The sequence below is a fragment of the Atractosteus spatula genome, chromosome 5, assembly GCF_055471065.1.
Source record: "Atractosteus spatula isolate fAtrSpa1 chromosome 5, fAtrSpa1.hap1, whole genome shotgun sequence".
Classification (NCBI taxonomy): Eukaryota; Metazoa; Chordata; class Actinopteri; order Semionotiformes; family Lepisosteidae; genus Atractosteus; species Atractosteus spatula.
The window spans coordinates 7,077,670-7,096,678 of NC_142710.1; the positions used below are offsets into that span (position 1 = coordinate 7,077,670).

The 19,009-nt window shown below is 44.5% G+C and overlaps 2 protein-coding genes and 1 pseudogene across 2 annotated transcripts; 2 read left to right on the plus strand and 1 right to left on the minus strand.

The window, feature by feature from the left end:
- Nucleotides 1-123: 123 nt before the first annotated feature.
- Nucleotides 124-11,154, plus strand: LOC148833891 (Fc receptor-like protein 2). The gene is made up of 3 exons (XM_088915697.1): nt 124-409; nt 1,426-1,701; nt 11,006-11,154. The coding sequence occupies exons 1-3, from the start codon at nt 124-126 to the stop codon at nt 11,152-11,154; spliced, it is 711 nt and encodes a 236-aa protein (XP_088771823.1).
- Nucleotides 2,875-10,012, plus strand: LOC148833892 (Fc receptor-like protein 2). Its single transcript, XM_088917777.1, has 10 exons — nt 2,875-2,884; nt 3,036-3,134; nt 4,061-4,336; nt 4,993-5,112; nt 5,954-6,238; nt 6,635-6,916; nt 7,300-7,536; nt 8,462-8,740; nt 9,835-9,945; nt 10,002-10,012. The coding sequence occupies exons 1-10, from the start codon at nt 2,875-2,877 to the stop codon at nt 10,010-10,012; spliced, it is 1,710 nt and encodes a 569-aa protein (XP_088773903.1).
- A 1,561-nt stretch (nt 11,155-12,715) lies between the features above and the next one.
- On the minus strand, nt 12,716-14,413 carry LOC148833893 (immunoglobulin heavy variable 3-43 pseudogene; annotated as a pseudogene).
- Between the last annotated feature and the right edge of the window lie 4,596 nt (nt 14,414-19,009).

Consider the following 19,009-nt stretch of genomic DNA (forward strand, 5'->3'; position numbering starts at 1 on the left):
TTGTTGCCTTTAGATATAGAGTCTACAGAAACTTAAATTAACAACTACAGCTATACAGAATAAAGTATATAAGCGATTTGTGTATCTTCCTGAATAAATGGTGTGTTTTAATCCATACATCTCATGTCAGCCAATAATTGGGAGCCCAGAGTGAAGTTGAGCCCCCCAGGTGGTGAGATACTTGAAGGGGACACTGTTACCTTGGAATGTGAGGTCAATGGGGATGCCAAGATCTGGAGTTATTTCTGGTTTAAGGACAGTAAACAGGACGAATCTCATAGAAACCAGAGTCAATACAGAATCAGTTCAGCCTCACTGTCTGACAGCGGGGACTACAGATGTTTCATTGTGATGACGAGTGACCTTCTAAAACAACATTCCAGCAAACCCTTTACCCTGCTAGTGTTGGGTGAGTAAAACCAAGCTATTATTACTTGTGGTCATCCGAGATTAGTTTCATTAAAATATTAAATATCAAAAGTTAAAGTTTATTGTCATTATACTCATACACAGGTATATGGTATAACGAAATGCTATTTAGCTAGCTCTCAGACAATAAGTAGTACAAAGAAGAGAAAAAAACAACAATACAATTGTATAACAAAGAAAGACAGAGAGAACAGGCAGTGTGCAAAACAACAACAGGTAACAGGTTATGTGAAAAAACAACATCAGATGTGCAAAAACATGCATCAACAGAATGAAATAAAGGGATAGAAATTATGGGGAGTGAGCTTTTGACATGTAAGGTAGAGGTAGATTTCAATGTTTGTTTGAGTTTTTGGTAAGAAAGAAGGCACTGTGAGGTTCAGATCATAGGTGAGAGATGAGTGAGAGAGACTGGGAGTTTAATAGTTTGATAGTGTGGGGGTAAAAACTGTCTCTGAGTCTGGTAGTCCGGGCCCGAATGCTCCGGTACCATTTTCCAGATGGTAGCGGATCATACAGTCTGTAGCTGTATGTACAGCTAAGTACATACAGTACATAAAGTAGAGCTTTCCTCAAGCACCCTCTGTCATAAATGTCCTGTATAGATGGGAGGGCAACCCCAGTGATGGACTGGGCAGTTTTCACCACCCGCTGTAGGGCTTTGCGGTCAGCAGCACTGCAGTTGCCATACCACACTGTGATGTAGCCTGTCAGTGTGCTTTCTATAGTGCATCTGTAAAAGTTAGTGAGGATGTGGGGACATATCTTAGTCTTCTTCAACCATCTTAGGAAGTATAACATGTTATAAATATATATAAAATAACATGCTTGTAAATTTTCAAATTGTTTTATTTCAAAAGGGATTGATGCAGACACCTATCATGAAGCCCAGTGCACAGTGCTAAGAGCTATAAGTGAAAATGCTGGGAGTGCCCCTTGCTCTGTTACGATGCTTGTGTAAATGCTGTTTTTATATTTTGCGTGCTTGTCCTACAGAGCTCTTCACAAAGCCCTCGCTGTCCATCCAGCCCTGGCAGGCTGTGTGGGAGGGAGAGACCATCTCTCTGCACTGTCAGACTCAGCTGCATGAGAGCAGACAGCACACAGCTGTCCAGTATCACTTCTGGAAAGGACCAGAGACTGTGGGCTCTTCAGGGTCAGCTCACAGCTACACTATTGCCGCCCAGCTTGTGGATTCTGGGGAGTATAAGTGTGAAGTGAGAGCGAGAGGAGTGAGGAAGACCAGCGATCCTGCCGAGCTGCATGTGACAGGTGAACTGATCCCAGATGTGATGCACATGCGAAACTGACAATGTTCTGGGATCGATTATTATAGTCTGACGGAAATTTGCTAACTGTTGATGTGATTGTTTCGCCTTTAAGTTATTAATTAATCTTTGTATTACAGTTTCCTAATACTGTGCAGACAGTCGTGATAAACACATGGTGTGGGTTGTGCATGATTCACTGATAATAATTGCTTACACTTATATAGCGCTTTTCTGGACACTCCACTCAAAGCGCTTTACAGGTAATGGAGACTCCCCGCCACTACCACCAATGTGCAGCATCCACCTGGATGATGCGACGGCAGCCGTAATACACCAGAACACTCACCACACACCAGCTATCAGGCAGAGGAGAGCAGAGTAATGTAGCCAGTTCAGAGATGGGGATTATTAGGAGGCCATGATTGGTAAGAGCCAATGGGAAATTTGGACAGGACGGCAGGGTTACACCCCCACTCTTTTCGAGAAATGCCCTGGGATTTTTAATGACCACAGAGAGTCAGGACCTCGGTTTTACATCTCATCTGAAGGACAGCGCCTGTTTACAGTATAGTGTCCCCACCACTATACTGGGGCATTAGGACCCACATGGACCACAGGGTGAGCACCCCCTGCTGGCCCCACTAACACCTCTTCCAGCAGCAACCAGGCGGTCTCCCATCCAGGTACTGACTAGGCTCACACCCGCTTAGCTTCAGGGAGGCTGCTAGTTGTGAGTTGCAGGGTGATATGGCTGAAAGCAGATGCAGAAATGTAGCATTAATGTGAATTGATCCCAAACAAAAATTACAGCATGTGAAACCATTATTGTATATGTGCATATAGCAAGGATAAAATAAAAAGAAAAACTCAAACGATAATAATTATAGAATAAGGAGTCTGCTGACCAAAAGTTTTTTTTTTTTCATCAAATATGTTTCTGGCCATTTTTCACCTGAGTGTTTTAAAAGTGCTCTGCTGTTGAACTCTGTGCTGCAAGATGCAAATAGCTGACTTTTTTCTGTGATTTTGACAAATTCCTAAAACTCCAGATTGTACTGTACAGACTATGGGACTTTATTTCTGTGACAAGGTCATTTTGTGAGGATGATAACACTGTACTGAACACTGTTCTTTCAGGGGGCAGGCCGAGAGCGGGGCTGAGCCTGCAGTCGAGATGGAGGGAGGTTTGTGCTGGAGAGAGAGTGACTCTACACTGTCAGGTTGAGGGAAAGCCTGATGACTGGAGGTTTTCCTGGTACAGAAACAATGAAACGGACCCTGTGAGCCAGACAGAGAGAAATGAGCCAACCGGCTCCATTCTCACCTTCTCTCCAGCTGCTGTGTCTCAAACTGGCCAGTACAGGTGCAGGGCAGTGAGAGGACAAGTGGAGTATTACTCAGAGTACAGCAACATCATCCAGATTCGAGTTTCCAGTGAGTGTTACAACTTTATTTCTGAGAGATAACTCAAACTGCATGATCTCCAAATTGTGGATGAAAAATCAGGATCAGGAAAAACTGTTACATTTTCTCATTGTAACATTGTAAAATATCACTTTTGCATTTCTTAACTTTTGATGTTTTTTTTATTTTCAAACTGAAATGCATTGATGATGCAATGGTGCTCTGATATGGATTTCCACAGATCATCAGATCACAGATTTTTGCAGCCTATCTCCATTCAGCAGCCTGAGACGCAACACGCTTGCTTTTCACATTCTTATTTTTTTAATTATACCACATAAGTGGCTTCAAACTGTTTACTTTAAAACTGTTGTTTACTTGGTTCTTTAGTTCCTGATGCAGAACTGAAGTAAAAACCAAGGTGTCTCAGACTTCCTGTCAGTGTGAGTGTTAAAAGACTGCAAGGAGTGCAGTGTTCAGGCTGCAAAAACTTGTGTCATACTATCCTCTGCAATTCCGCCAGCCCTTCATTCCGCTGTGATGACCAGAATAACGAAGGAACAGTTTTTTCTCCCTGTCATGAGGATTGAGTAAATCATAATTTCATTTCCAGGTTTATTTAGGGTTCATGTGACAAAGCTCCTGTTTCTCAAGAAGAATACATAATGGAATCTAATGGGTAACACTGACAATAATATCCTATAGCCGCATAAAGTCATGCTGGGAGCTGTGGGGTAAGAATATGGAGGAATCTTGCTCTGTACCTGGTGGTGATGTTTTCCTCTTCCTGGAATATCATCTGTTACTGTATGTCATGTCATGAATCCTGTCGTGAGCAATGAGAGATCAGCATTTTCTATCATGACTGAACCAGACATTCGGTACATATGAGTGAAAATACCTTTATCCCAGCACTGCTGATCATTCCCATGAACACTCTATTTCTGTGTCCACAGCTGTGCCAGAGACACATCTGACCCTGCTGCCCTCCGGGTCAGAGCTCTTTACAGGAGACAATGTCACTCTGAGCTGTGATATTGGGCTTCGCTCCTCTGACTGGTTCTACTCCTGGTACAAAGACAGCCCCCAGATCCTGGCCCCCGGCAGTGGGGCTCAGTACACAATCCAGTCTGCTACCCTGTCCCACAGGGGGCAGTACTGGTGTCGAGCTGCCCGAGACGACGCCTCCTTTCAACTGAGCTACAGCCAGCCAGTGACTCTGCACATAGCAGGTGAGACATCGGACCTTCAGAGGGATTCAGATAAGGATCTGTTCAATCCTTACCTCTGTACGTTTCTTATCTTTTCTGTTTCAGATTTGTATTACGGACATTTTCTTCTCCCAAGAATGTTATTTTGCTTTGTGACATAGTATTCCAAAAAAAAGAGATTCACAACACATTCTTCTCAAGACAGTTTAAATTTTTTTTTAAATGAATGACAATCTGATTTCTCTCGACACATCTTCTGAAGGTGCCTGGCTAGATTTAAGAATAAAACTGTTGGTAGTTTCAGGGCTGTGACTGGAGTTATAGGGATGATGAGGATTAGGGTTAGTGAACAAAAGTGACCAGCCAGAAGTCTCCAGTGACCTATTGATGTGTGTTGTGTGGTTACAGTGGTTCACTGTAGATGTAGAATTTGGAGGACAATGAATAATCAGACCAACATAAATGCCTGCCAAATATTTCTACAGTGCGCCCACAGGCTGAGCTCACCCTGCTCAAGGGGTGGACAGAGGCATTCATCAGTGAAAATATTACCCTAAACTGCATGATCCCTGGAGGTTACTCTCAATGGAGTTACAAGTGGTATAATGGAGAAGAGCTGCCGGTACTTCTGCCCAACTCCAGCAGTCTGAGTGGTGTGAACTACACTCTGACCTCAGCCACCGTGCGGGACAGTGGTCAGTACACGTGCTCCGGCCAGCGCACCTCTGCTCCCTATTACTCCAACAGGAGCCGGACTGTTTCAGTGAGGGTGTCAGGTGATTCCTCTTCCATCACAGGTCTGTGTAGTGTCATGTTCATTGTAAATGTTCACATGGATCCAGACAACACAAGTGTTGCAAAAGTGTGGAAAAGACATGCAGAGGTTTGGCAAAGCACAGAACCTACAGTATATCAGAGAAAAGTACTGGTACTGGTGTGGAGCAGAGAGGGGAGAGAAGTCCATTTATTTAAATTTCAGCCAGCCAGCTGTGCTAAAGGTCCACAGTGAGTCTCAACTCAAGCTACAGAGATGCAGATGTGCTCCTTCCTGTATGTTTGCAGAACGGCCCCAAGCAGTGGTATCCTTGGGACAGGAGTGGTCAGAGGTGTACACAGGAGAGACTGCAGTACTGAGGTGCTCCGTCCCTGGAAGTTATCTGATGCAGAGCTTTGACTGGTACAAAGATGAACACACATCTCCAGTTCACCAGTCTGAAGATGAGAATTGGACCATTCTTTCAGCTCTGGAATCACACACAGGACATTACTCCTGTCAGGGCAGGAGCAGGGAGAAACCATCTTACTCCAAAAAGAGCAGTCCAGTCGAGCTGAAAGAGCTGAAAGAGAGCTACCAACTGGTCTCCCAACACCATTTCTAGAAGTATTTTTATATTTCTGAATGCTTGAATAACACTATGCAAATGGATATTATTCACAATTCGTAGGACAGATGAATACATGTTATTCACCAGTGACACAGTGAGAATACAGAGATTGTTCTCCTCCTTGATTCAGTGTGGTGGCTGGCTCTACCCAATACACGACTGTTCGCCTAAGCCGAATGGAAATTGGTGGTGTCTTGGGTGACGAGAAGTGGCAGCCCAGATTCATCTATCCCTCTCCGGGTGTCTTGCGCAGAGTTGTTCACCCATCCTGTCCTGTCAGCCCAACCGGGGAGCCCAGTCACGGAGGGCGACTCCGTCACTCTGCACTGCGACGCTGTGCTGAATGAGACAGCCCTGCAGGAGAAGCTGCAGTACCGCTACTTCAAGGAAGGGGGAGCCTGGAAATCGGAGAGCTCAGAGAAGACTCTTACCATCCCAGTGATGCGGCTCAATCACACGGGGCGGTACTGGTGTGAGGTGGAGGCCGTGGGGCGGAGGGTTTGGAAAAGAAGCAATCAGATAGGCATCACAGTGAAAGGTGAGCCCATTCATTGTGGACAGGTTATTCCCCGAGTCCAGCCCTGACGCAAAACAAGCCGTCAAACACATTCTTATACTGTAGTGCTTTTACAATTTAGTTTGAAAAGCTAGTATATTCGCAAACACATCTCCTTAATTAAATGAAGGTAACAGCAGAATATCTTAGCTTGTGAGGTCACTGTGTTTGGGTGATATTTTACCCCACAAGCCATTAATTTGAGAACAGTGACAAAATGCAATCACTGGTGCCTTGAAGAAAGAAAACTTAGGATAAAAACTACACATACTACTAAAAAGGAAATTGATTTTGTTGTGATCAAATGTGTTTTCCCCCATTTGACATTGCAAGAAGTCTTTTAGGGAATATAAATGATATCTCATTCTTCTTTGGCAGAGCTCTTCCACAGAATCAGTCTCACAGTCCTGCCCCTGGGGCCTGTCTGGGAAGGAGAGACTCTGACTCTGCACTGCACCGTCCAGTTAAACACCCCTGCACACACCCCTGAACTGCAGTACACCTACGTTAAGGACGGAAGAGTCCTGAGGTCCAGACCGGAGGACAGACACGCTGTTCCAGCAGTGAGGCTGAAGGACTCTGGGAAATATCTCTGTGGAGTGGAAGCCCAGGGAAAGGGGATTCAAGCCATGAGCAGTGCAGTGGAGGTCAATGTGACAGGTGAGTCACACTGCAGAGGGCATGAGGAAGCCAGTCAAAGACAGATTTCCCTATTTATGTTCCTCACTTGCTTGTCTATCGAATTGTGCTTGATGTTTGTGCATTTTGATGACTATTCATATCTCTCTAGAAAAGTGAAACAAAATGCTTTGTGTGCAATTCCTCCATCAGTAGAAGGATATGAGATGGCATATCCCAGCTTGCACCTATATTGCATTAAAAATAATCTATCACATAAAAGAACAAATGTCATGAAAGAGAGAAACAGGATTTACTGTAACTGATGCTGCAGCAGTGAGATTGTTATGAGAGAATCATTTTCTTACACAATGAGGAGTCACGTGGTTCTTCAGCTCTGACAATGTTCCTGGTTGTGTCTGCAGAGCGTCCACAGCCCAGAGTGACCCAGGAGCCAGCGTGGAAGAAGCTGTACTCTGGAGAGCCAGTGACCCTTAGATGTCTCCTCAGTCAACATTTCCACAGTGTGGAGTATCTCTGGTTCAGAGGGGATCTGCAGAACCCTGTGGTCAACACAACTGAGCGCAGTGTCATTGGCAACAGCTGTCAGATCTCTTCAGTGGTCCTGTCTGACCGGGGGCAGTACCTGTGTCTGGTCCGTAGTATTGGTCCCTTCTCAATACTCGCAGCCCAGCGACCCTTTTCTCTTAAATGTCTCTGGTAAGACGGGCTGCAGCTTCAGAAAACACAATAATACATCATAATTCTCACGCTGTGTTTCACTCTGAGAGTGGGTTTCCATTCTGTTTTGTGGTTAAGCAGAAACCTGAAGAGGATCAGAACCCAGAAGTGCTTTTAACTTTCACTGGCAGACTTCCTACTGACTCAAACACCAACTGTCTGCCTCTGGAATAAAAGTGTTTCACTTTTGTTGGATCAGAACATAATTGAGCAGAGTGTGGGAACATGTGACCCACCAGCTTTTTCCTAGTTCTTCTCACCATAAACAGTGAATTCCTAGTGAATAGTGAATAGTGAATTTAATTCATATCATTATTTAAATCATTTTTAATAGAGGAAAAAATATTCAACACACATGAACAAAAAAATAAGTACAGAATTCAAATGATATGAGACATGGCAGCAGCTCCACCTAGGAGCCCAGAGCGTTACTGCAAGAGAACACATTTATTTTTTTAAGAAAGATGCAGTTGTATCATTGTTAATTACAATGGAAGCCAGCTCATGTGATGGCAGGCACTCTGTTGACAAATATCTGCCCTTTGCTTTCGGGAATGCAAAACATTTTAAGAACAGGTTTCTGCAATACAAGGTTTTGACATTTAAGGGCAGGAACTGCAAATTCATTAAGAAGGTCTCCTGTATTTACAGCATCAGTGGAGAGTTAATAACTCCAAATTCCTTTATTTGCCAGAGTAAGACTGTGTGACTATTACTGTACTTTACATAATATAGTTGCTCATGGCTTTTTCTTTCTATGACCATTTGCAGTTCCTATTGCTCTCCAGGTCAAGATTCTTGATTTCACATTTGATCAGCTGGGCTGTTTCTCTCTGTCTCCCCCAGTGGACCCCCCCAAGGCCACACTGACGCTGCAACCTGATTGGACAATACTGTTTCCTGCAGAGTCGCTCACCATGGGCTGCAGGCTGGGAGGAGACTCCAGCAGCAGGCAGTATAGCTGGTACAGAGTAACTGCAGGAGGAACTGAATCAGTACAGTGCCAGTGGGAGAATGGGAAAAACTGTAAGGTTACTTTCAGAGACGAGTCTCACAGCGGACTGTACTGGTGTGAGGCCCAGTCTGGACAAGAACGCAGCAAATCTGTGCACTTCAGAGTGCTGGGTAAGAGATGAAAATAATGCCATAAATACTCTTGATAATAAAAATGTATGAATAATATTCCTTATAATAAACATTTTCAAGGAGTGTGACAAAGCCCTTTGAAGGGGTGATGAAATTGTACTCAATGTCACATGATAAATATTATATTTCTTTATATTGTAACGCTTACGGCCAACAGGCACTGTGTAAGAGCCGGCGTACCAGAGCAGGTGACGTCACCGCCCTTCCCTGTGATAGCAGGACCACAGCTACTGGGCTGTGGAGAGATCTTTCTTTGGCTCACCGGGCTGGGTCGCTGCAGAAAGATGCAAGAGTCCTGGGTTCAAGCCCCTGACAGTGGGGGGCTGACCTAATGCACCAAGGGTGCCCGCCTGAGCCCCCGTTGTGTTACATTGGTGTCAGAAGTGGGATGGGATAGCCCTTTGCTGGGGACGGTGATTTAAGCGGGGGAGAGTGTAACGCTTATGGCCGACAGGCACTGTGTAAGAGCCGGCGTACCAGAGCAGGTGACGTCACCGCCCTTCCCTGTGATAGCAGGACTATAGCTACTGGGCTGAAGGGAGATCTCTCTTTGGCTCATGGGGCTGGGTCACTGCAGAGAGATGCGCGAGACCCGGGTTCGAGCCCCCGACGGTGGGGGGCCGACCTAATGCGGCAAGGGTGCCCGCCTGAGCCCCCGTTGCATTACAATATGCATTACATTTGCAGATGAACTATTTGATTGACACTGTCCTGAGTACTGGATGACATCTGTCTCCAAACTGTCCAGTAGACTCACTGTCCAGATCTCAAGTGCCACCTTCACTTGTGCTGAAAAACACAGATCTCTGGGGACCACAGACATCAACTCAGCTCCAGACATACAATCTGATAGAGAACATTCCAAATTACTTTAATTTAATTTGTTCCTGCTTCCTTAATGAACATCCATTGTATTATAATATCTGTTGCCCACAATAGCAGAGCCAGAATGGGGCAGAAGTACAGTTCAAAACTCAAGCACTGAACTGTAGTTGTATGAAAGTAGAAACATAACACCAGCTCGACTCCAAGTGCTGCCACAGGCTCACAGCAGAATGTTCTGATATCCTCAGATCAGAGTTTGATCCTGCAGACACCTCCACAGCCCCTGACTGAAGGACAGACGCTGACTCTACAGTGCAGAGAGCGGAAATCACAAGCGAAGAGATATGAGTTTTACAAAGGCAACGAAGCCCTGACACCTGACAATGGAAACACAGTGACTATTTCTGCAGTTAAGAAGAGGAATGAAGGGCTCTACAGGTGTCAGAGGTCAAAGGCCAGCTCTCAACCAGTGCTGATCTCTGTCAGAGGTGAGCCGATCCGAAGTACCATCTGGGAAAAAGACAGCATTTGTAGAAGTGCATTTTGAGTAATATGTTTCTGTTGTAGAGAACAGCTACACCTTTCATTGAAAGAATAGTTTAAATGCCTTTAATCTAATTCTATCAGGACTTTCCAGTGAGAAGGTGTGACTGAATACTTTGCCTCAGCACATTTTGTTGAGAATGTTTTCCTCCTGTGGTAGTAAAAGCCAATCCAGCTCATCACTCCAGCAGAGGGCGCTGTGGAGCATTGCTGACCCAGCCTGTGTCCTGTGTCCTGCTCCCAGACCTCTTCTCCCAGGTGACTCTGAGAGCCTCCCCAGGAGCCAGAGTGCAGGAGGGGGAGCCCGTGAACCTCACCTGCGAGGCCGAGCTGACGGGATACTACAGCTCCTCGCTGTCCTACTCCTTCTTCCGGGACGGGCAGCCTGTGGTCGAGGGGAGCAGCTCGGCTCTGTACTCCATGGCCAAAGTGAACTGGACGCTCACTGGGAGCTACAGCTGTGTGGTAGAGGCAGAGCACGGGATTCGGAAGAACAGCACCGTCACAGCTGTCACACTGGCAGGTCAGTGTGGGCGTGGAGTCCTTGGTGCAGGGCCTCACAGAGATGCTGAAGCAGACCAGTGTGGGCATGGTGTCCTTGGTGCAGGGCCTCACACAGACGATCAGAGCAGGTCAATGTGGGTGTGGAATCCTTAATGCAGGGACTCACACAGGCGATCAGGGCAGGTCAACGTGGATGTTTAGAAACAGAAAATGATTCAGCTCTTGAGCTTTCAGACCATAAGAAGGCTTACCATCCAAAACATCAAAATATTGCATTTCTCCAATCTAGTTTTCAGCAGGGAATCAGCCTTTTCTTGATCCCTGATAGTTATTTTTATTATTTTTTATTATTATCTCTCTGTTTACTTGCAGTGTCTTGGTGGGCAGTGGCCAGGTTAGCAGGTGGAGGATCACTGTGCCTGATCTCCCTCTGTGCCGTTCTGATGCTCCACTACAGAGCACAGACCTCGGGTGAGACCGGATCCCTGCAGCCTGTCCAGACCAACCAACCAACCTGCTGACAAGTGTCAAGCATGTGATCAGCTAACGATTGCTTGTATCAGCATAAGTTGGTGCATTTTAACTACTGGCCAGCAATCCCAGATCTTTGTATAAGTTATTACAAATGTTTTTACTTCTTTTTTGTTGGAAATGTTCTTTTTGTTTGTTTTTGCTACTGAAAAGAATTGTGAAATATACTTTTCAAGGTGCTATTAACATATTTTTTAAGTGCAAGTATTAGTAATAGTTGTTCAGGTGTGTAGCTGCGAAAGCATGCGTAGTCTGCAAAGGAACAACTAATAGGTTTCTTCAATGCTGAATTGAGAAGAGAGAAAACACAAGGTTTAGGCTGTGAAGCCTTCTTCAGGTGTCAACATGAATAAACCTATTACTTGTTCATTAGTAGTAGTATTCACCCAGTTAAGGAAGCCCTTCTTTAAATCTGAAAAGACTACTGTAAGATATGAGGCTGATCTGTCTCACCTAACTATGGTACAGATAAGGGAAAACTCTGAAAAAATCTCTCATTTCAATGAAACATTATTTTTGAATCATTGTAAAAGTATTGTTTTCTGAATTTTGTTGTTCAGGCTGTTTTTTCTTTTCTTAGTTGTGAGTTATACCATCTCATAGGATGGTATGGTGGGATTTACGAAATAATTCTGGACAAAGGTAACAGATTTCTACACCAAGATTAAACCTATCCAACAAATTCCTTAGTAGAATCCAGAAAAGGTCATTACTATACTATTCAGATCTAAAACTAGTTTCAGTTCATGATTGACCACTGTTGGAATCTATCTTTTAAGGGATTTGCACAAATATGCATCAGAATGGATACATATTTTTTTCTTAAACCCTTAAATCTTAAATAATTAAAAGCTGTATTGTTTACTAATTGTTAAGCCTCAATGCTCCTCTCTTGTGTTATTGTACTTTATGGCTAAAACCCCTTTTTTAAATTTCTGCTAGAAATATTACCTCCTAGTGAAGGTTTCACATATGATATTATTTTTGTTCCTGATGCTATTCACTGGTGGGAGACAGATGTCACATCAGAGACAGCTCACAACAGAAAGTGCTTTCTGCTGTCAGAGTTCAAGTTTCACTTCTCTCACTGTCACACTTGAGGAAAGTAAGGCGCAGATGTTTCTAACCCTGTTCTTTTGTGAACGCCCTTCCACAGTGTCTTAATTAATTCAAACTGCATCGCTATGTTTCTGTCCAAAGCAAGTTCATATCTGTCTTAAAAATGAAAAATTCAAACCAATGATCAAAAACCTCTATGAGCAGCTGTGACATTTCTGTGCTGGTTGTGATTTGACTTAAATTTTCTTTTTAAATTCCTCACTGAGGGGCATTAAAATACAAGAAAATGAGCAAGAGAACCAATCTGAGGCATGTTTAATGCCTCTCACATATTTGCTGATGCTGGGTAATTATCATGTGTTATTCTTCTTGCACTGTGTGCTTTTCAATACTGTGCTACTGAATTTCATTTCAGCATCTTGTTACAGCAGCTTGCCATCAGTAACTGTTTTTCTCTTGAGGGTTTTTGTCAGGGCTCAGGCTTCACTTCTCTCACTGTGGCTCTCGAGCACAGTAATACACAGCAGTGTCTTCAGTCTTCAGGCTGCTCATCTGTAAGTACAGCTGATTCTTGGAATTGTCTCTGGAGATGGTGAATCTTCCCTGGAATGGAGAGCCATAGTATATGTACCCGCTGTTATAGTTAATGTAGGCCACCCACTCCATCCCCTTCCCAGGAGCCTGTCTGACCCAGCCCAGAGCATAGTCAGCAAATGTGAATCCTGAGCCTGTACAGATCAGTCTGTGAGATCCTCCAGGCTGCACAACTGCAGGTTCAGACTCAGTCAAGACCTGGGACTGAACACCTGTGAAGAAAAAAACAACAAAAACAATTTGTGACCTTTTTTTGAAGTTGCATCATTTGTTTGAAAGCTGTTAATAAAGTAGTAAGAATGATCACCTGTGAAGCACAGAGTTGCTACAATCAGCGCTGTTAAGAGCCTCATTGTTGATTGTTCAGACTGAAAGGTACAGAAGAGAAGCTGACTGGCTGCTGTTCAGTCTCTCAGCTTTGTCATTAATAAGGGGCTGTAAGTTTGCATAGGAGCCTCCTGCAGGGGTGGAGCAGAGCTGCACAGCCTTTAAATTCACTGACACAGGACGCTGGAGGCAATTTAATTTTCAGCTAATTCATTCATGTAGTATCTGTCTTGGCTGCCGTGTGGTGAAGATGCAGGGTGTGTGTGGCTGTGCTGGCTGAGATCCACACCTCCCCTGTCCCTCCTGTGCTCCACACTGGATCCTCAGGACACAAGATACTGACAGCACCTGAATGCTATGAGAAGTCTGTTGTCATCGGGTGCTAAGGATTATTTCATTCCTGTTCTGCTCCTCCTTTGCGAGCTGGCATTGTTTTTCCATCCCTGCCCTGCACTGCACTGCCGTATACTGATGGACCCCCTGCCAGCAGAGCTCTCCCATTCCCAGTCTGCCTACTGCATATGTCCCTTGTTTTCTGTCTGTTCCTGTTTCCCTGCCTGCCTGGACTTTTCCTGTGGCTTGCCTGTGTCCTGATCTCCAGTGCTGCCCTGACTCCCCGGACTCTGTCCTACAACCTCTGACTTTCCACAGCTGGGTGGCTCTTTGGCTGTGGGTTTAGTGCAGCAGCTGCCCACTGTCAGCTCTGGTGGTCCTACCAGTCCTTCACTCCAACCCTGTGTCCTTCACTCCAGCCCTGTGTCCTGATCTCCAGCCCTGTGTCCTAATCTCCAGCCCTGTGTCCTGGTCTCCTGGCCCATGTCCTGTTCTCCAGTCCTGTTCTCCCACCCATTGGACTCTGCTTCAGCCCGCCTGGTGGACTGCCCTGAAGTCTTGTGCCCTGTCCTGCCTGGCTCCAGATTCAGACTGACCAGCCCTCTCCTGTCCCTAGTTCCCCTTCCTGCACTGGGCTCTGTGAAGCACATTCCCTTCTCGAGTGGGCCAGCCACTCCCTGTGGACTGTCACCCCCTTTCTCTAGGATCTGGAACAACTCTTGACCTGCACCCACTTTTATGAAGAAGATACTGCTTCCTTACTGAACTAAATAGTCTGAAAACATTGTTAGCTATAATTGAACATGTTGTCAGAATCAATTGCTGATGTCCTATTTAGTGTGTCTTCACCTGTGTGAAATTTTATGCCACATATCAGCTGGAATATAGTGACAGGATTAAGAGGAATGCTCCAGTTCCTGACTTACCTATGACCATCTATGCTAATTCTCAAAACAGATTATGAATTTATTATTATGAAACATTTTTGGGGTGGCACAGTGGCATGGCACAGCAGGATTTTTCATTTAAATTGGACATTGGAATATTATTGCTATAATCCCAACACGATTATTGTTGTGTGACAAAGGTTTTCAGTTCCAGGTATGGAATCCTGTCACCCTTGTCACCTGTCACCATACTAAGGCACAGGTGTCTTTGATAAAGCCTGTATCGCCTTTACAAATAAGGCAAAGTAAAGGGAGTGGATAGCTATAACAATGGAATTGTTTAAGTGCTGTGTACGTTTTAAATTACTGTTGGCCCTGTACTATAGCGCAGTATTAACAATAATGAACTGAGTTCAAAGCATTTTTCATTGAGACATCTGTTCCCTGATGCTACAGCACCACCTACAGGCAGAAACGCACTGCAGGTGGAGAAATTGTTTTCTGTTTGGGGCTCCAGCAGGTGCCTCCTGAGGAAATGTATGCAAAGCAAGGAGGCCAGAGTGTTTATCTCTCCGCAGTAAGGCTGATGATGGCCAGGGTGTCAGTTCTGTCATCTTCTGTCTGTCTCACTCTTTCACCTCAGCTTTTTCCTCAAGTCTTCAATATGTGGTCTTCAGAAATATGACAAAGAACAGGGAGTGAATTGCTATAAGAATGGAATTCTACAAGTGCCGTGTAAGTTTTAAATTACTGTTGGCCCTGTATTATAGCACAGTATTAACAACAATGAACTGAGTTCAAAGCACTTTTCCCTGAATGGGAATATGCCCTCCCTATTTGCAATTGTGAGATTTGGCAAGTGTGAAATTTGATGTGGAATACGGAGATGAAAAAGAATTTGGTTGTGGTTTGTGGGTTTGTGTTAAGGCTTGGGATTCACTTCTCTCACTGTGAGTATCGAGCATAGTAGGCAGTCATATCGTTGTTAATATACCCCAGCCATTCCAGTCCTTTTCCAGGGGGCTGTCGATTCCAAAACATGGTATAACTGGTGAAAGTAAATCCCGAGGCACTGCAGGAGATTTTAAAAGATTCTCCTGGCCTCTTCACTTCTGACTCCGGCTGTGTCAACACAACATCACAATGGTTCCCTGCGAAGAATAAAAATAAAACTTCCCGCAAGAAAAGATATCTAGATATTGTGACCCAATGCAAACGGTAATATCATGGAGTAGAACTTACATTTAACGCCTGACATGAACATAAACAGGAGGGGAAATGTCCACATCCTGAGCTCCTTGAAGGGTGACAAATGATGAGGAAAGAGATGGAGTGAGACAGGTAAAGGACAGCACTGACACCCTGATCACTGTGAGCCCACAGCAGGGAGATAAACCCTTTTCAACTCTTTGTTTTGCATACACTTCCTGAACAGGAGGCACCTGCAGCCTCAGATCTTATATTTAATGACAACAGGTCTTCAGTAGAAACATGTAATAACTGAAAACAACAAACAGAAGACAGCAGGCTTGTGCATGAAAGATTTAGTTGAGCTCATTGTGGAGAAGTCAATAATGTTTGTTGTTCAAATTTGCCACAGGAGATTTGGGGGTTTGGAACTTGATCAAGGGTGACAGGATTTCAGATATGGTTCAGATTGGACCAAAAATTAAAATTGGACTGACCTGCCTGAAGAGACTGGTGATCAAAGCTGAAACCAATGAGGAGCTGAATGGGCCAGAGTACAGTCTGCTGGGCACACACTGATTAGAGGACAGTCATGAATAACAGAAGTGGCACAAACCGCACGCAGGCATGCAGACACCATTGCATTCCCACAAGCACCCAATTACTCACTAATTGACTTCACTCACCTTGTCTATTTAAACTTCCACCCTGCAACCTGTCCTCGCTCACTATTGAGGTTTCCTCAGCCCGAGCCTGAGCTACGTATCCAGTTAGTGACTTACTCCGACTTCTCATTAGTTCTTCTGACCCACTGCTTCCGATCTCCGACCTCGCTCTAGCCTCACGATTTGGATTACGGTCGCCTTTGTTATTCAGTTTTCTCTCTCAGACTCCGCACAGGGTCTTTTCCCTACCTTTTCCCTCAGAATACGTTACAAGAAGTTAAAGGACACCAGAGCACAGCCTGTTAAAAATTAAAATTGGACTGACCTGCCTGGAGAGACTGGTGATATATGTATAAAAGCAAAAAAAAACAAGTATAAAAAAACTCCTCTTGTGTAACCTGTCTTGTGTTCTTAGGTGAAAAGGTTTTTAAAATTCCAGCTTTGCTTGGCAGCACAGAGCTGCTGCATTGACTTGGAATCGATCCATCCTAAGGTGTGTCTGATCAGAGCTGGACTCAATGGGGAGCTGAATGAGCCGGAGTACAGTCTGCTGGACACTCTCTGGTTAGAGGACAGTGAAGAATACAGAAGTAACCAAGTTACAATATAGGAATGGTACAAATATAAAAAAAAAACATATACAAAAAATGTTTGAAATGGTGAAAAGAGTTTTGTGTCATTAAGGAGGTTTCATGCAGGGATTTAAAAACAATACCACTTGCTTTTCATTTCTTTCAAGCCGCTTCTCTCTCACTTTATTTTGATAATGTTGCTTTACTAGCCCTGCACAATTTCTTGCATTAGGAATCCATCTTTTCACATAGCCCAGCTTGCTCTCTGTGAGACACACAAGCACACAGACAAGGAGAGAGCCTGGGGTCAGATGTTGTACAGCACCCCTGGAGCAGTTAAGGGCTTTGCGCAGGAGCCCCACAGAGTAAGATTCCTCTGCCAGCTGCAGGAGTTGAACCAGTAACCTTCCAGTCACACACACAGATCCTTAGCCACAGGGCCACCACTACACCATCTTCAACAGCTCCCTTTCTTCAAATGTTTAAATGTAAAATGGATGAAGCACCTGAACTCCTTACATGATTTTCTTAGACATATCCAGAAGTAACAGATATCTTGAAATTAAGACTTTTTAAACACATAAGGAAAAATAGCACTTTTGCGCCTTTGTGTTTGCAAAATTGGATTTGCAAAGATTCCCAGTAGCTTTAAGATTTTGTACACAGCTAGTTTTTGTACAGCCTTGTCACTGCTTCCCTATGCTGTGTGTCTCTGGCACAGTAATACACAGCTGTGTCCTCAGTGCTCAGGCTTTTCCCCTGTAAAAACACTGTGCTGCTGGAGGTGTCTCTGGTGATGGTAAACCGGCTCTTGAATGACTGTGAGTAGTCAGTGCTCCCATCACTCCAGATAATCCCAATCCACTCCAGCCCTTTCCCAGGAGCCTGGCGAACCCAGTGTGTGCCATAGCTGGTGATGGAGTATCCTGAGATCTTACAGGACACCTGCACAGAGTCTCCAGGCTTCTTGATCTGAGGCTCCGATGAGGTCAGGGAAATACAGAAAACATCTGTAACGCAAACCACAATAAAATATAGTTAAAATTGGCAAGAAAAGTCCACAGAATGAAGGAATTTGAAATAGTAATTCTGATTCTAATCTTAATGAAAAGATTGAATAATAATACAGTATACACTTACTTGGTAAGAAAGTGAGAAAAATGATATAAATGAAAGTCATCTTTGGTGAGATGTTTGCAGGTAATGAACAAGCAGATACCAGCAGTACAGCCACTCTCCCTCCCCAGTGTCTCTCCTCACAGACAGCAGCAGTATTAGAACAGGAAGGCTGTGGGCTGATTTGCATGAAGACCCCCAGGGACTCCAATAAAAAGCACAGAGGGAGAGAGGGCCAGAGATCAGGATGGTGGGGAGAAAGCTGGATCGGGAATAAGTTCAGTCTCAGCACTGAAGGCTCAGCGTTATAAAAATGTAGAGAATCAGAGAGACCCAGAGATGGAGTCTGTCTTTAAAATGATTTTGGAGAGATTTGCTATCACTGTAGAATTGTTTGAAGTCTGTTAATGGTGGATGTCTGAGTTGTCAGATCCTCCATGTTTTCTACAGTATAACCATGTTACACTGCAGTGTGGAATTACTTCCGGTTGGACATACTGTAGGGACAGTAGAATGGTGGGAAGCTCCTGGGATGCTATGGTTGCTGCTGGAAGTGGTGTTAGTGGGACCAGTGGGGGGCACCCACCCTGCGTTCTGTGTGGGTCCTAATGCCCTGGTAATGGGCACCATCTTTTGAATGAGATGTTAAACCGAGGTCCTGACTCTTAGTGGTTATTAAACATCCCTGGGCATTTCTCGAGAAGAGTATCCCAGGGAGTTATCCCAGTGTTTGGCCAAGTTGTCCCCCTCAACCTTTAGCATGGCCTCCAAATTGTCCCCATGTATGACAGGCTTGCACTTGCCCTGCAATGGACTGGCACCCCGTCCAGGGTGTACCCTGCCTTGCGCTCGCTGCTTGCTGGGTAGACTCCGGCGTCCCACGACACCATATGGTACAAAGCGGTTTGGCAAATGACACAACATGACCTATTGTTTGGGTTTTAAATAGTTTTTTTAATTGAAAAGATGCATTCAAGGCCATCAAGGTCTCTTTATATACTACTGGCTCTGGAACTTAATTACCTTTTAAACGTGGTTGCAATTAGTTCAGAAAATACACGTTTCACTAACAAGGCCTATATTACTCATGTACTGTACTTACAC

Excerpts from the sequence above, each read along its gene's own strand:
- LOC148833891 (XM_088915697.1), top strand. The coding sequence starts at position 124 with ATGTCAGCCAATAATTGGGAGCCCAGAGTGAAGTTGAGCCCCCCAGGT. Across the intron at positions 410-1,425 it reads CTTTACCCTGCTAGTGTTGG|AGCTCTTCACAAAGCCCTCG; the intron begins GTGAGTAAAACC and ends CTTGTCCTACAG. Across the intron at positions 1,702-11,005 it reads TGCCGAGCTGCATGTGACAG|TGTCTTGGTGGGCAGTGGCC; the intron begins GTGAACTGATCC and ends GTTTACTTGCAG.
- LOC148833892 (XM_088917777.1), top strand. Across the intron at positions 3,135-4,060 it reads CATCCAGATTCGAGTTTCCA|CTGTGCCAGAGACACATCTG; the intron begins GTGAGTGTTACA and ends CTGTGTCCACAG. Across the intron at positions 5,113-5,953 it reads TGATTCCTCTTCCATCACAG|AGTTGTTCACCCATCCTGTC; the intron begins GTCTGTGTAGTG and ends TGTCTTGCGCAG.